The 15,569-nt window shown below is 51.5% G+C and overlaps 2 protein-coding genes across 2 annotated transcripts in view; one reads left to right on the forward strand and one right to left on the reverse strand.

The window, feature by feature from the left end:
* Nucleotides 1-15,569, forward strand: part of LOC136157105 (ankyrin repeat domain-containing protein 26-like) — a 209,646-nt gene that overhangs the window by 73,602 nt on the left and 120,475 nt on the right. The gene's annotated exons all lie outside the window — the stretch shown is intronic.
* LOC136158992 (uncharacterized) lies at nucleotides 10,086-14,018 on the reverse strand. Its single transcript, XM_065920830.1, has 2 exons — nucleotides 12,203-14,018; nucleotides 10,086-10,416 (listed from the first exon to the last, which is right to left on the reverse strand). Exon 1 carries the CDS (start codon nucleotides 14,016-14,018, stop codon nucleotides 12,267-12,269), a length of 1,752 nt encoding a protein of 583 aa, XP_065776902.1. The 3' UTR covers nucleotides 10,086-10,416; nucleotides 12,203-12,266.

Genomic DNA, 15,569 nt, shown 5'->3' on the forward strand with positions numbered 1-15,569 from the left:
TGGGGCTGCTCAGGGCTCGGTGACCTGGACAGAGCCTTGTGCAGGCGATTAGCTGTCACGCTGGGTCTAAGCTCCTTACCCTCGGAACTGGAGCCTCTCCACCCCTAAGTCTAATCCAGAGGTGAGCGGGGGAGGGCTTTGATAGGTCTCCAGTGACCCATGCAGCCTCACCAGCTGTGGCCCCGTGGGGCCAGGCTTCTCTGTGTCCCTGTCTCTGTGAATCTCTGCTTCTGGGACTCCTCTGCCTGCCTGGCCTTGTGCGGGGCCTCTGTGTTTTGGTCTCCCCGACTCCACGTGTATTCCGCGCCTTGTCTTTGTGAAGAGCTCTGAGGCCCTGACTCCCTGAAGCCCTGGGGGGTTGACAGAGGGGCACAGACACCACTAGCAAATGGGCTGCACAGACCTCAGTGACGGGGCAGTGGGTGACAGCAAGTCTTTGGAGACACAGACACAGACTTGTAGGTGATGTGAGGCCTTAGACAGCACAGGGTCTCGGTGGCAACGCGTTGTGGATGGCCCAGGTTTGAGGGATGTTGGACTGTTCGTACTTGACACACAGGCTGGGTGACTTCTGAGTGTGTGGCTAACACAGGATCGGGTGACTCAGAGCGATTCAAAATGTGTTCTTGGCCAGCCGAGAGACAGCAGTAAGTCCCTCCCCTCCATGAACATTTGGCTGTGTGTGGAGAGAGCTTCGGTCGCCACATCTGAGGGAAGGTGTGCTATCAGCACGTAGCGTGTAGAGCCAGCATGTTCCTTCACAGTCCACAAGGACCTAAGTGAGGGGGCCTGCTCTGAAACCCAACTGCCAAGCTGAAATCCTAGCTCCTACCCTCTGTGACTCTGGATGAGTCTTCTTATGTCTAACGTGGAGCACCCAGGCGGCACCCTTCTGCGGTGCTGGGATTGCTGAGCTGACTCTTGTCAAGTGTTTAGAATTGGGCCTGGCACAGAGTAGGTGTTGTTCTCTGACTCAGGCCTGGAGAGAACAAGGGCAGCTTTAAATTCAGTGACTCAAATGTTCTCTTCCTTTCTCGTTACAGTGTACTTCACACAGGCTTCTTCCATCTCAGGAAACCGCATGGCCAAAAGCGCTCCTGTCTTGTAGTTACGGACCAGGGACCAGGCCTTCCTTGTGGGTCAGTCCCTAAGTCGTGTCCGACTCTTCAACCCCACGGATTGCAGCACGCCAGGCTTCTGTATCCTTCACTGTCTCCTGCAGTTTGCTTAAACTCTCATCCATTGAGTTGGTGATGCCATCCAACCACCTCATCCTCCGGTGTCCCTTCTCCTGCCCTCATCAGGGTCTTATCCAACGAGTCGCCCCTTCACATCAGTTGACCAAAGTACTGGTCTTCCTTACTCAATAAAAAATAAGAGGCCAGACAGGAAATTCAGGCAAGGACTTTATTGGGGTTTCTACTGCAGCAAGGGAAAACAAAAACAAGTAAATTTCCCTTGCTGGCTCTCTGGGCGGGGTCCCATATATGGGTGAAGTCAGGGCTGTGTCCAGGGCTTGGGCCAGAGGGGTGGCTTGCGTGGCTTGCCCACCCCTAGGGGCTGTTGAGTGCAGGCGGCATGCCGAACACCCTGCTTTTGTTCCTGACCCCCGCTTTTGTTCCCGATCCCCGCTTTTGTTCCCAGCTCTTAGAAGTGGCAGTTGGGTTTCCGGCCTTTTTATGTCTTGTCCGTAATTTGCCCAAACTGCATGTGCGTGGTTATTTCTCATGCGTTATAGTTTCTTTGTATTTTTGTTGCTCCAGGAATGTTTGTCCAGATGTAAACATTGCAGCAAAGGGCCCCAGGTCCCAGGTTTCAGCCAGTCTCTTCATGTCATGCAGGTGTAGTTATTTCTGGGGAAAAGAGACAAATACCTATCAATCCCAAAGAAACGACTCTGATTGGCTAAGCCTGGGTCACCTGACCACCCACATTTTGCAGAACACCACATAAATAGACTAACTCTTCTATCCTCCATGAGGACTTCCCTGGTGGCTCAGCAGTAAAGTATCTGTCTGCAATTCAGGAGACCAAGGTTCGATCCTTGGGCTAGGAAAATCGCCTGGAGAAGGAAATGGCAACCCACTCCACTACTCTTGCCTGGGAAATCCCATGGACAGAAGAGCCTGGAGGGCTATAGTCCATAGGGTCACAAACAGTCAGACACAACTTAGCAACTAGACAGCAACAATGACAAAATTTTTCATGACAACTCTCTGGAGTAGAACTCTTACTTTCCTCTTTTAGCAGTTAAGGAAACTGATGCCCAGAGGTTCAGTAACTTGCAAACCCAAAATTGCATCAAGACACTCTGCCTTAAAAAGATGCACCCTTCTTTCACAACTACCATCTTGAATGTTTGTATTTAGATATATCAGGTTTTATTTTAAAATGTGCAATAAGAAGCAACATTGTATTTGTTCATAAGGTACAATCACAGAAGCATTTTCATTACAAAGAGTTGCTCATTTTTCTTTTTCTAAGATAAAGCAATTGCATTAGGCATTAGTCATCTGGTTTTGTGAGTGGGCTAATGAGAGGATGGTTGTGATTTTCTTGGTGAGAGAAAACAATAAGAACTGATCCTGGGGTGAAGGGTGGGGTAGGAGGGAGAAAGGGACCTTGGTGATGAGCAGAACTAAGTCTAGATAGAATCTGGCCTGGTCCTGAGATAGGACTGCCACGGTTGACAAATTCTTTGTTTGGATGATGACCCAAGACGGGACTCAACCTTTCAACTTTTCCTAAAGTACTGATAGGGATATAGCAAAGTCAAATCAGTAAGTCACTAATAATACATCTGCTGTCAGTTGCACACATCTTGAGGGAAAGAATGCCTGCATTGTGAGAGTTATCCTGCCCTAGGGCCAAGGGTGCGAGACGAGGGGCATAGATAGATAGGTGCGCTACTTACATCCTTATTCATATCACCTAACCCTTCTTAGGTGCTTAGTATAAGCAATAACCAGATGAAAGCATGTGAGTGGGTTGATAGGATGAGGAAGTTTCCCTTGGGGAATTTGACGTCAGAGGTGGGTTTATAGTGCTCTCTAGTGGACACTTTGTGAATTTACACAATATCAGACTGGATGTGGCAAGTTGGTTTTGTTGGTTTTTTTAAACCAAGGGGGTGGTCTTCAGAGTGTTTGGGAAGCAGGCCCATAAGAAACACTCTGTGTGTGTGTGTGTGTGTGTGTGTGTGTGTGTGTGTGTGTGTGTTGGGAGCTATGAAGCTTTGCCTAACTTCACCGTGTGTGTGTGTGTGTGTGTGTGTGTGTTGGGAGCTATGAAGCTTTGCCTAACTTCACCATGTGTGTGTGTGTGTGTTGGGAGCTATGAAGCTTTGCCTAACTTCACCATGCAGAAATCAGGAAATGGTTAGAGACGAAAGATATGGGAATAGTTGATGGCAATAACCCAAGGATTTTATTTAAAATGTGAGAAAATCTAAGTCTATGGAGATAGGAACTTTCCCCCTCGCTTGACGTGGACTAAGTAAGGTGATTTCAATAAGAAGGCACCGCCAGTAACTTTCCAAGCAGAACTGGATGTCTGCCTGGGCGATTCTAGATATCAGTTAAACTGAAAAATACTCTGGTTACACTTATTCCCTTGATTCACTGGGAACAAGAAATAAAAAGTGCTATGCCATTATTAAAAAAAAAAAAAAAAAAACAAAGTAAAAGAAGAGAAGGACCAAGAGATAGTATACCTGCAGTAAATAAAAGTACATTTTTGTCAGAATAAGAAAATAGGAGGGTTTGGGGGGAAGGGCATGTAAGAGGAGATGAGTTAGCGATTTCATCTTAATGGTGAATACAGTTGTCTTTAAATATGTGTTTAACTTTTCCTCCTTCTGAGAGGGTACCACACTCTTTGTTTCCAGCCAAAAACTGTCTTTGATCCAACTGCATTTAGAGCTAGTTGGTTAAAAATTAAAAATTAGTATCTGGGGATTTAGAAAATATTCTGTTTGCTTGAATGGCTTCTGTTAAGTATGCAAACGAATTGCTCTACTATGAGCCTAAATTGCTCTTGGCAAAACTGTCTTTATGTGTTTAACTGGCCAAGGTATAATTTGTTTCATTTATGAACAGAGGAAGATTTATCTATGAATTAAGAGATATTGAAAAAGCTAATTTATTCTGATAATGATGTTAAGTGTTTTTTTGGTTTTGTGTGTGCGAACAATCCATTAGTTTAATAAAATTTACTTGAAATTGCTCATTAATACACCATTATAACTTGGACACATCTGCAAACATAACTGTTTTAGACTGTTCAGGCCGTAAAAAATACCATACACAGGGAGGTTCAAACTTTAAGCATTTATATCTAACATCTCTGGAGCCTGGGACGTCCAAGATCAAGGTGCTGGCAGATTCAGTTCTTGGTGAGAGCCTTCTTGCTGGCTTCCTGGCTTGCAGAAGGTCACCTTTTTGCTGTGTGTACACATGGTGGGGAGGGACGAAGGGAGAGAGGGAGAGAACGACGGAGAGAGAAGTTTTTGGTTTCTTCTCATAAAACACTAGTCCCCTTATGGGGGCCTCACCTCACGATCTCATCTAAACCCACGCACATACCTCCCCAAAGCCCCACCTCATAATGTAACAGAGAACACACCTGACTCCATATCGGAGCTATGGCTTTAGCTCTAACCCCTGTGCTCTGTTTCCTGTGCTTACTCCTGCTGGCTCTGCACCCTGGAAAGGAATGCCGCCTACAGCCTGAAACACACATCATAGCTCCTTTTCAGGGCTCGGACTCCCAGGCTGGACTATTAAAGATACAACAATTTTCATTCACATAGAGACAGTTTTTCTCTTTTGGAGATGTATAGGAGAATGGTGACGAGACCTAGAGTGGACAAGACGGAAGGATGTCCCACTCCCTCTGGGGTCTGGTCAGCACCCAGACGCTTGCGACAACCAGCCGCATCCCCTACGCTTTCAGGACAAGAGCAGCCTGAGTTCTAACTCGGGGAAGATGGCTCTTTGGGACACCTGTCACGTGGTGAGCAGTGTGAGCTTGGACTCGGTAACAATACCCTCATATTCGGGGTTAGGGTTTCAACACATACATTTTAACACATAAACACTGAACTGAACTAAACATAAATTTGGGGGAACACAAACAATCGGTCCATACAGTCAACATCCAGGAAACATGCTCCTGATCACTACCTTCTCTGTCCTTCTCAAAGCAACCACTACCCTGACTTCTGACAACCACCCCCACCCCAGTAGTTTTGCTTCTTTTGGAACTTTTTTTTTTTTAATACATTGGTTTTATTTTATTTTTTTTTGAGTCTTGGAAATTGTATATATTTTTTTAATTTTTTTTATTAGTTGTAGGGGAACTTTTTATAGTTAGAATTATGCAGTCTATATGCTTTTGTCTGTGTGAGATTCATTCATGTTGTTATGTGTAATAGCAGCTTATTCGTTTCTATTGGTGTATAGTATTCCATTGCATGAATACACAACTATTTATTCACTCTACTTTTTCAGTTTTTGATGACCTGAAAATATAAATATTTTGGTACACATACCTAGGGTTGGGATTGCTGTTTCCCAGCATTTGTATACATTCAATTATAACAGATTTCATCAAATGGTTCTATAAAGTGGTTGTAGCAATTTACACTCCTACCAACAATGTGTGAGAGTCAGTCATGGTAAAAGTATTTATCCCACAGAAACTGGTAACTTCTACAAATCACACTTTCTTTCCTAGTGAGCCAGTTGTTAACTAGTTACCAGTACAACACTGCCAAAACCCAGTGTCACAAAAACTTCATATGTTTTTCAATTCTAGGTGTTATCAGTCTTTCCCTCCCCTCAAAAGAAATCATAAACTATATTTTAGCTGAAAACTTTAATTGAATGCATTTTAACTCTAATATAAGACAGAATTTAGAGATATTATTTTTATTTTATTAAGATCAAAACTATTATAACATTTTAAATCAACTATTCTCTAATAATTTTTTTAAAAGATCAGATATACAAGCAGATGTCTTTTACTTTCTATACACATATACCCCTCAAATTTAAAAATGATAAACTTACTTTTCAGTCTTTTCAAAATCATGCATGCTTTTATGAAAAATTTAAGTTTTATTGACTCAGCTAGGTGTTAGAAAACGCCGCGGGAAGAAAGAGCCACCTCTAAGGACCGGTGGTGAAGGCCTTTATTGGGCGGTCGCTCTCTCGGGCAGAACTCCCGGGGAGGGGCGGGTGAGCGAGGAGACAAAGGGAGTCTGCGAGGAAGGAGAGGTGGGGAGAGGTTTTATATCAAGGCCAGGCGTCCAGGTCAGGTCCTTCTATATAAGGGAGAAAGCGCGGGCTACAGCGGCGGTGGGTGTCCAAGGGCTCTGTGTCCGTTCCTGGTAGTACCAGGCTGCAGGGGGGGTCGGTCCCCGGAAGTTTAGCCAGCCTCCGGAACCTGTCTGCGGCACTTTTTCAGGGCAGGCCTCAACACACCCGACCTTTCATCCCGGCCTTTTTGCTATAGGACAAGGGGCGCCGGTTCTCTCTGGCTTCTTCCTGCTGAACGGGGGCGGCGAGGGGTAGGGTGTGGCCGGGATGGCAGGGAGCGTCTGCCGCTAATTTTGTCACGGAATGTTTGTTGGAAGCCCTTGGTACTGCTGTCGCAACACCATCAGCTGGACAGTGTTGAGCCATTGTTTGATAAAGGCCAAGAGCCTATTTAAGAGACAGGGCCCGAAAGTTAAGAGCAACAAGAGGATTATAAGTGGTCCCATTAAGGTCGAGAGCAGGGTGGACAGCCAGGGGGAGTTTTGGAACCATGATCCGAACCAACCTTGCTGGGCTTCCCGTTCCCTCTTTCTGCGCTCTAGTCCTTCTCTTACCTTGGCCATGGATTCTCTTACTACCCCTGTATGGTCTGCGTAAAAGCAACACTCTTCCTTGAGGGCTGCACAGAGGCCCCCTTGTTGTAAAAAGATCAGATCTAGGCCTCGTCTGTTTTGTAACACCACTTCTGACAAAGAGGTTAGGGATTTTTCTAAGGCCATCATAGACTTTTCTATTCGTGCAATGTCTTCATCAATGGCGACTCTCAGGGTGATCAGGCCCTGATGTTGCGTGGTGAGGGAAGCAATGCCCGAACCCATTCCGGCTGCCCCCAGGGCGAACAGCGTTGCTAGAGTAATAGCTGTAACGGGCTCCCTCTTACGCCTAGGAGCTGGGGTGTCTCGGTCCCAAAAGTTGTAGAGGACCTCTTCTGGGTGGTATGTAATTTTGGGTACTACCACTACCATGACACAGAATTCCCTGCTCTGGTCGAAGACAGCCAAATGGAGACAGGGCGTCAGTCCAGTCTGTGAGCATACCCACCACCCCCCGATTTCGGGTATGACGTATGTCTTATTGGTGAAATTGGTGTCATTGTCAGTCTGGGCGCACACGGTTTGTTTATCTGTAGGAATCGTGCCCAAGCAGGTCCCCGAACCCCATACTTCTTTTACGGTAAGGCCCACCTTGCGATCTCCCCAAGAACACTGCGGTGGGTTGGAGAGAGTGGATAAGTTGTAGGTGGCATTTAAGCCCACGGCCTCGTAGTAAGGTGGGTGTGAGGTGTAGCAAAGCCAGCAGGATTGGGTTGCATTAGGATTGGAGTGGTTGAGGGCCCCGTAGGTTTCTTTGATTAAGTCCCACAGGGGTTCTTGGGTTTCCAGTGGGTCTGTCCGGGCTAGCTGAAGAGAGGGGGTAGGGGCAGGCGAGGTCACAACCTTCGTGGCATCTGTCCCTTGTGGTGAGGGGCTGGGGGGTGAAATAACCTGGTTGGGCCCCACAGCAGGGGTCTGGGCGGGTTGCAGGACTTGCTGGACATACAACGTTGTGCTATTGCTTCCCGTGCCATAGGTATCATATATCACTACCCCCCAGGACAGCCCGGAAATCCATCTATTTTCAGTCCGTCCCTGCTGTGTAAATGATAGTCGGACCTGGTCGCTACATTGCCCTTGGTTGGAGGGTTGCCCCTGCCAACCTGGTTTCGGGAGAGGGCCCGTGAAGGACATATTGATCAGATCTGGCTTGGTCACCGACCACTTCCAGTACCCATCGTTGGAAGTGACACAGCCCCAGGATTTACAGTAGCGGCTCACCATTCCCCCACAGGTCTTTATGTCTCCCCGCTGGTGTCCCGGGCAGGCATAAAACCCGAGGGACCTGACCCTACACTTGGAGTATCCTGATTGTTCGATTAACTTTGTAAGGTTAAAGTATAGGTCCGGCCACCACTTATCTTTTGGTTGGGTGGCTGTGGTCTGGTTTAGCTCTTCGTAGGTCTCTCCATTTTTTAAGATCCAGGTGACTTGAAAAGGCTGGTGGGGGTTTTGGTTGGTGTGCCCCCCTTTTTCCAGGACCCCCAATACCCCCAGAGTAACCCAGAGCAGAGAGCCCCGCATTGTTCTGAGGTAGGGGTGAAGGGGTATGGCGGACAACCAGCCTCGTGAGTCTCGTATGGATGGAGTTGGTAACCAAGTCAGGGTGTCCCAAGGGAATAGCACCCCAGGAGTAGGAAGCAGATGGCTAGATATGTGAGGGCCAGGGACAGTCGAAGAGTGGAGGACCAATCGCGGGGAGCCGCGGCCGCTAATCCAATGGCAAAAATTATGGCCAGAGCTGTGACTTTTAGCAGCCACACCGGGTGATGCCAGGTCAGCATCGGATATCGGGAGGTGGTCTCTCAATTATTTTGGGATCGACGACAGAGGGGTTCGGGTGATGGTCAGTTTGGTCGGCCCCGTGAGGGTGGAGCGGTAGGAGTAATTGGGAGGAGGGGCCTGGGCTGCGGCCACCCCTGTCTCCGGGAGACCCGGGGGAGCTCGTTTGAGCCGGGTTAGGTGATACCAGGGCTCGTGTCCCAGAAGTTTGGCTGCCGTGGGGGTGGTGAGGATTACAGTATGGGGCCCCGTCCAGCAATTTTGTAGCGGGCGGGGCTTTAAGGCTTTTAGCAGTACCTGATCTCCCGGGGCCAGAGGCTGAGCTGGCCCTTCGTTGTCCGTCGGTTGTGGCAGAACCTGGTCTGCGTGTTCTCTCAGCAAGGATCGTAAGAGGGAGAAGAGGGGGAGGTACCCCGCGAGTGGGGGAGCCTCTCCCTCTGGGAGGCGAGTCAGGAGGTAGGGCCTGCCGTAGAGCAGTTCAAAAGGGGTCAAACCTGTTTTGGAGTGTGGTGTGGTGCGAATGCGAGTGAGCGCCAGAGGGAGTAGGTCGACCCAAGACAGCCGCAGTTCTGAGGCGAGCTTGGTCAGGTGCATCTTGATGATGCCGTTCACCCGCTCTACCTTGCCTGACGATTGGGGCCGATAGGGAATGTGGAGATGCCAGTCGATGCCCAGGGCCGTAGCCACCTGCTGGGAGATTTGTGAGATGAATGCAGGCCCATTGTCAGACTGGAGAGAGTTTGGCAACCCAAATCTGGGAATGAGATGGGTCGTCAAGACCTCTGCCACCGCCGCTGCCGTCTCTCGGGCGGCGGGGAAGGCCTCGACCTATCCTGAAAAGGTGTCTACTAAGACCAGCAGATAGCGGTAGGTTCGATGTCTGGGCATGTGGGTGAAGTCTATCTGCCAATCCTGCCCGGGCATATGTCCCCTTAGCTGGTGAGTCTCTTGTGGGGGTCGGAGTCCTCCTTGAGGAGAGGTGGAAGCACATGTTAGGCAGCAGCGGTGGACAGCATATGTGGTCTGTCTGAGATGTAGGGGAGAAAAGACAGGGCTGAGAAAGGAAAAGAGAGCCCTTGGTCCGATGTGGAGGGTATTGTGGATTTGGGATACTATGGCCTTAGCCTGGCGCTCGGGAAGCACCGGTTTATTATGGAGTAATATCCATCCCGACCGGTGCCTCTGAGCCCCTTCCTGTGCCAGCAAGGCTCTGGCTTCTTTGCTGGAATAATCTGGGTTGAGGGTGGATCTCAAAGTCAGCAAGGGCTCGGGGGCTTGTTGCAAGGTGATTTGTCGAGCCACTTGGTCTGCCATATTATTACCCAGAGCGACAGCGTCTTGAGTATTCTGGTGTCCCTTGCAGTGTATGATAGCGACCTCTTTGGGGAGGGATAAGGCATCTAACAGTCGAGTAATGTGGGGGGCATTACAGATGGGGGATCCTTTAGTGGTCAGGAAGCCCCGCTCTTTCCAGATTGCCGCGTGAGAATGGGCAATCAAGAAGGCATATTTGGAGTCTGTGTAAATATTGACCCTTTTTCCTTTTGCTAGATGTAAGGCTCTAGTTAGGGCTGTTAGTTCAGCCTTCTGAGAGGTCGTCCCGGGTGGCAGGGGCTGAGCCTCCAGGACTTCTTGGGTGGTTACCACAGCATAAGCCGCCCTTCGGTTCCCGTCGGGATCTCGCTTTGAGCTCCCATCGACGAACAAAGTTAGCTCTGGATCTCGTAGAGGTTCGGAAAACAGGTTGTGAGGTGGTTGCATAAGGGACTCAAGGACCTCTGGGCATGAGTGGGCTGGGGGTTTTGAGGAAAGGGGGAGGGAGGGCAATGAGGAAAGCGGGTTTAATTGTGGAGAATGATACACGGAAACTTGCAGATTGCCCAAAAGTACCAGGTGAAACTGCTGGAGCCTGGATTTGCTGAGGTCAGAGAGAAATCTAGAGGCTAGAAGATCGCCAAGGCGATGAGGTGAGAAGATGGTCAGGGGTTGACCATGAATCAGCTTTTTAGCATCAGCGTACAATGTTGTCACTGCTCTAGTGCCCGCAGGCAGGGGAACCATCCCCTGGCTGTGGGGTCAAGTTGTTTGGATATGTAAGCAATAGGCAGCAGTTCGGGGCCAATCAGCTGCACCAAGGCTCCAAAGGCTATCCCTCCCTTTTCTTCAGTGTATAAATGGTATGGATAGTTGGGATTGGGAAGAAAGAGAGGGGGTGCAGCCAATAGGGTTGAGCATAAAGCGTGGAAGGCCTGAGCCACTTCGGTGGGGGAAGACAGCGGTCCCGTGGGAGTCTCTTTAGCGGCGGCATATAGGGGTTTGGCCAGAGTGGCGTAATTTGGGACCCAGTGTCGGAAGAATCCCGTCAGTCCCAAGAAGGACAATATCTGGTCTCCGTTGGCCGGAGGGCAGAGGGACCTGAGGAGGCTACACCGATCTGCTGTCAGGGCCTTAGTGGTAGGGGTGATTTGGAGGCCTAGATAGACAACAGAAGTCTGAGTCAGTTGAGCTTTGGATTGTGAGGCTCTGTAGCCCTGAGAACCGAGGAAATTAAGAAGAGTCGCAGAATGTCATTGGGAGGTCTCTTCTGAGGGGCTGCAGAGGAGCAAGTCATCTACATATTGGAGGAGGGTGCTAGGACGGAGCGAGCATCTGGCCAGGTCCCGGACAGAGCCTGTCCGAAGTAATGGGGACTGTCTCTGAACCCCTGAGGGAGTACGGTCCATGTGAGTTGTGTGGTCAACTGGGTGTCGGGGTCAGTCCAGGTGAAAGCAAAGAGGAATTGGCAGTCGGGGTGGAGTGGGATGGTAAAAAAGGCATCTTTGAGGTCAATAACAGTGAAGTGAGAGGTTTCGGGAGGTATGGAAGAAAGGAGGGTGTAGGGGTTAGGAACAAGTGGATGGGCAGGGAACACCGCCGCATTGATCAGGCAGAGATCCTGCACTAGCCGGTAGTCTCCTGAAGCCTTTCGAACAGGGAGGATGGGCGTGTTACAGGGGGAATTTGTGGGGATCAGGAGACCCTGTCCCATGAGGCGGTCGATGATGGGTTTTAGCCCCCTGAGGTTACGGGTAGACAGAGGAAACTGGGGCCGGGCTGGGAAACAGGTGGGGTCCCTTAGCCGGATGAGGACTGGAGGGTGGTGCCGGGCCACCACCGGGACTCGGGTGTCCCAGACCTCAGGGTTAACAGAAGAGGTTGGAGGGTCAACAAGTAGCATCAGGAAGGCCCCTGACGTGGGAGCCAATTCTGGAGTTACGTGAAGAGTGGCCTTTAGCTTAGCGAGAATATCTCTTCCCAAGAGAGGAGTAGGGCAGGAGGGGATGACCAGAAAGGAGTGGGTAAATAGGCACGAATCTAATTGACAGGATAGTGGTTGGGCCTGGAGCGGACACGAGGGTTGGCCATCAATGCCCATAACCGAAACCTGGGAAGGACGTAAAGTGCCCCCGAAAGAGGGAAGGACCGAATAGGTAGCCCCCGTATCAACTAGAAAGTTGATAGACTTACCCGCTACCTGGAGCGTTACCCTGGGCTCGGCTTGGGTTATCGGGGTTCCCGAGTCTGGGCGGCATCAGTCATCGTCGAAGTTCAGCAGCTCTAAGGCCGGAGGAGGGCAGGAGGTCTCCCTGGGGCGCTCTGGTCTCTGGCCCCTAGAGGTCGGGGCCCGAGAGGCCTGGGGACAGTCGCTAGCCCAGTGTCCTCGCTGTTTGCACAACGGGCACGGCTTGGAAGGAGGCCGCGGATTGGGGCACATCTTGGCCCAGCGTCCTTCTTGGCCACACTTGAAGCAGGCCCCCGGAGGGGGGTTTCGGGGCCCCGAGCCCGCCGCCGGCCGCAGGGCCGCTACCAAGGCCTGGGTTTGCTGGTTTAGGAGGCTCGCCTGAAATTCGGCCTTTTGCTTGAGTCTTGCCTTTCGACTGGCCTCAGCAGTTTCTTCACGAGCATTGTAAACCTTAAAGGCCATTTTTACCAGGTCTCGAATAGGGGTCTGAGGGCCGTCCTCAGCCTTGGCCAGCTTTTTTCGGATGTCAGGTGCGGATTGGGAGATAAAACGATTGGCCAAGGTAGCTGCCCCAATGGGGGACTCAGGGGACAGTCTAGTGTATTGAACAAGGGCCTCAGTCAGCCGATTGAGAAACATGGCTGGGTTTTCGTCGGGCCCCTGAGTCACCTCATCTAGTCTGAGGAGGTTTACAACCTTATGAGAGGACGTTTCCATCCCATCGAGAATGCACTCTATCATATAGCGTACCCGCAGCTGGCCGCCACCCCCTTCCTGGTAGTTCCAATCAGGGTCGGTGTCAGGAACTGCCTGAGCTCCCGGGGGACGCTCGGGGGAGGGGCTGGCGCAGTGACGCTGATCAGCCTGCGCCCTGGCTGCCGTCCAAATGGCCTGCCTCTCTTCGGGGGTGGTGGTAGACCCCAGGATGACATATACGTCCTGCCATGTTAAGGCGTAGGCGCGGGTCAGACTAGTAAACTGCTTAATGTACTGAGTGGGGTTGGAGGAAAAGGATCCCAGCTTGGCCTCAATCTGTGCTAAGTCTTGGAGAGAGAAGGGGACGTGAACCTGGGCCAGGCCGTCGGCTCCGGCTACTTGCCGCAGAGGGAGTAGCGGGGCTGGGGGAGGGGGAGGGGAGGCTCTTGGAGGGTTGCTATGGGAGCCTTTGGAGCGAGTGTGGGAGCTAACCGGAGAAGTGGAGGGAGTGACGGGGGAAAGGGGAGGGTACAAGATAGGGTAAGGGGCCGGCGGGTCTGGGGCCGGCAGTGGAATCTCGGGGGCGGGAGCAGGAACAAAAGGGGCCGGAGTGGAGGGGGAGGGGGCGGGAACCGGAGAGGAAGGGGTGGGGACAGCCGGAGAGGAAGGGGTGGGGACAGCCGGAGAGGCATAGGGAGGAGGGGCCACCAGATCTTCCGGGGGAACGGAGAAAGCAGAGGACTCAGAGGCGGGGGTAGTTGGGTTGGCCCGGGACGGTGGGGTCGGGGGGGCCATGGTGAGTAGGATCTGGCTAGGAGCGCAGGTGGTGCACAGGGTGGGGCGAGAGCGCGACGCCCAAAAGGCCTGGACATAGGGGACCTCAGACCATTTTCCCGTTCTCCGGCAGTAATTATCTAAATCACGGAGGACGTCAAAGTCTAATGTCCCTGCGGCTGGCCATTGTGAGCCATTATCTAGGGAATACTGAGGCCAGGCCTGTGAACACAGAAAGGTGAGCTGCTTGGGGCGGATATATCCCTTTAGTCTTAGGGTCCGCAGGTTAGCCAGCAGGCACTCTAAGGGGGTGGAGTATTGGGGATCGGGTTTGGAGGCTGTCGATCCCATGGCGACCACGGGGCGTGGAGGCAACCCCCGCCGTCCAAACGTCTTCGGACGAGTCAAGGGGAGCCGGAGGTCCGTGTAGTCGCGGAGAACGTCTTCTTTACGACTGCAGGGGCCCGGCCGAAGCCGGAGGTCTACTCAGTTGTTTAGGACGTCTCCCTCACGAACTGGTGACCGGGGGAGGCAGAAGCCGGAGGCCGGAGCCAGAGGTCTACTCAGCCGCTGAGGACGTCTCCCCACCAGCTGGTGACCGGGAGGGCCCAGTAAGTGCGCACCCGTTACGGGGCCCTAGGAGGTGGTCGCCAGGGAGGGCAGGCCCCAAAGCCGAAGGGACTTACCCCGTATCCTGCCATCCGGGGGGTTGGTCTGTCGCCTGGGTCCGGGGCTACCGCGGCGGTGGAGCTCGAGGGGGCCTCAACGGCGAGTGCCGGGGGCTCTCACCTCGGGCCCCACGTTTGGGGTGCCAGATGTTAGAAAACGCCGCGGGAAGAAAGAGCCACCTCTAAGGACCGGTGGTGAAGGCCTTTATTGGGCGGTCGCTCTCGGGCAGAACTCCCGGGGAGGGGCGGGTGAGTGAGGAGACAAAGGGAGTCTGCGAGGAAGGAGAGGTGGGGAGAGGTTTTATATCAAGGCCAGGCGTCCAGGTCAGGTCCTTCTATATAAGGGAGAAAGCGCGGGCTACAGCGGCGGTGGGTGTCCAAGGGCTCTGTGTCCGTTCCTGGTAGTACCAGGCTGCAGGGGGGGGTCGGTCCCCGGAAGTTTAGCCAGCCTCCGGAACCTGTCTGCGGCACTTTTTCAGGGCAGGCCTCAACACACCCGACCTTTCACTAGGCTTTTCTTTTTTTTTTTGGCTCTGCAGCATGCGGGTTTTCGTTGCCCAGCCAGGGGTTGAACCCCTCGCCCTCGGCATTGGGAATGCAGAGTCTTAACCAGTGGACTTCCAGGGCAGTCCCAACACCATGAATCTTAAAGTCAAGGATGAGCAAAAGCCAGAACAACCTTACATTGCTGGTGCAAGTGTCAACTGGTGCAATGACGTTGGAAATCTCCCACAGTATTTCCTAAAACTAAACATACATGTACCCCTGACCAGCAGGTCTCCTCCTGAGTATGTGCCCAATGGAAACGAGAGCTTCTGTCCACCAGAAGGCGTGGGTGAGCGTGTCCACAGCAGCTGTCTTCCTGATCACCCACTCTGGAAACAACTCAGAAGTCCAGCAGCAGTAGAAGGGGAAATACATTGTGATGTGTCCATACAATGAATATTACACAGCAATAAAAAGGAGCAATGTACGGGCAGCACCACCACAGAGGTGAACCTCACAGGATTTTGGCCAAAAGACATCAGTTGCAAGAGGCTATACTGTACTATTCCAAGTATAGGAAGTTAAAAACTGGCATAACTAACCAATACAGTGGGAGAGGCAAGGCAGATGTCACCCATGGAAGTGGCACTAACTTTCAGGAGCCACGAGAGAGTCTTCTGCAAGGCTGGACTTATTCTATTCTTGATCTGGGTGGAGATTCTATGGGATATATGTATTTAAAATTGAT

This window comes from Muntiacus reevesi, chromosome 2 (genome assembly GCF_963930625.1).
Source record: "Muntiacus reevesi chromosome 2, mMunRee1.1, whole genome shotgun sequence".
NCBI lineage: Eukaryota > Metazoa > Chordata > Mammalia > Artiodactyla > Cervidae > Muntiacus > Muntiacus reevesi.

Excerpts from the sequence above, each read along its gene's own strand:
- LOC136158992 (XM_065920830.1), bottom strand. The coding sequence starts at position 14,018 with ATGGGATCGACAGCCTCCAAACCCGATCCCCAATACTCCACCCCCTTA.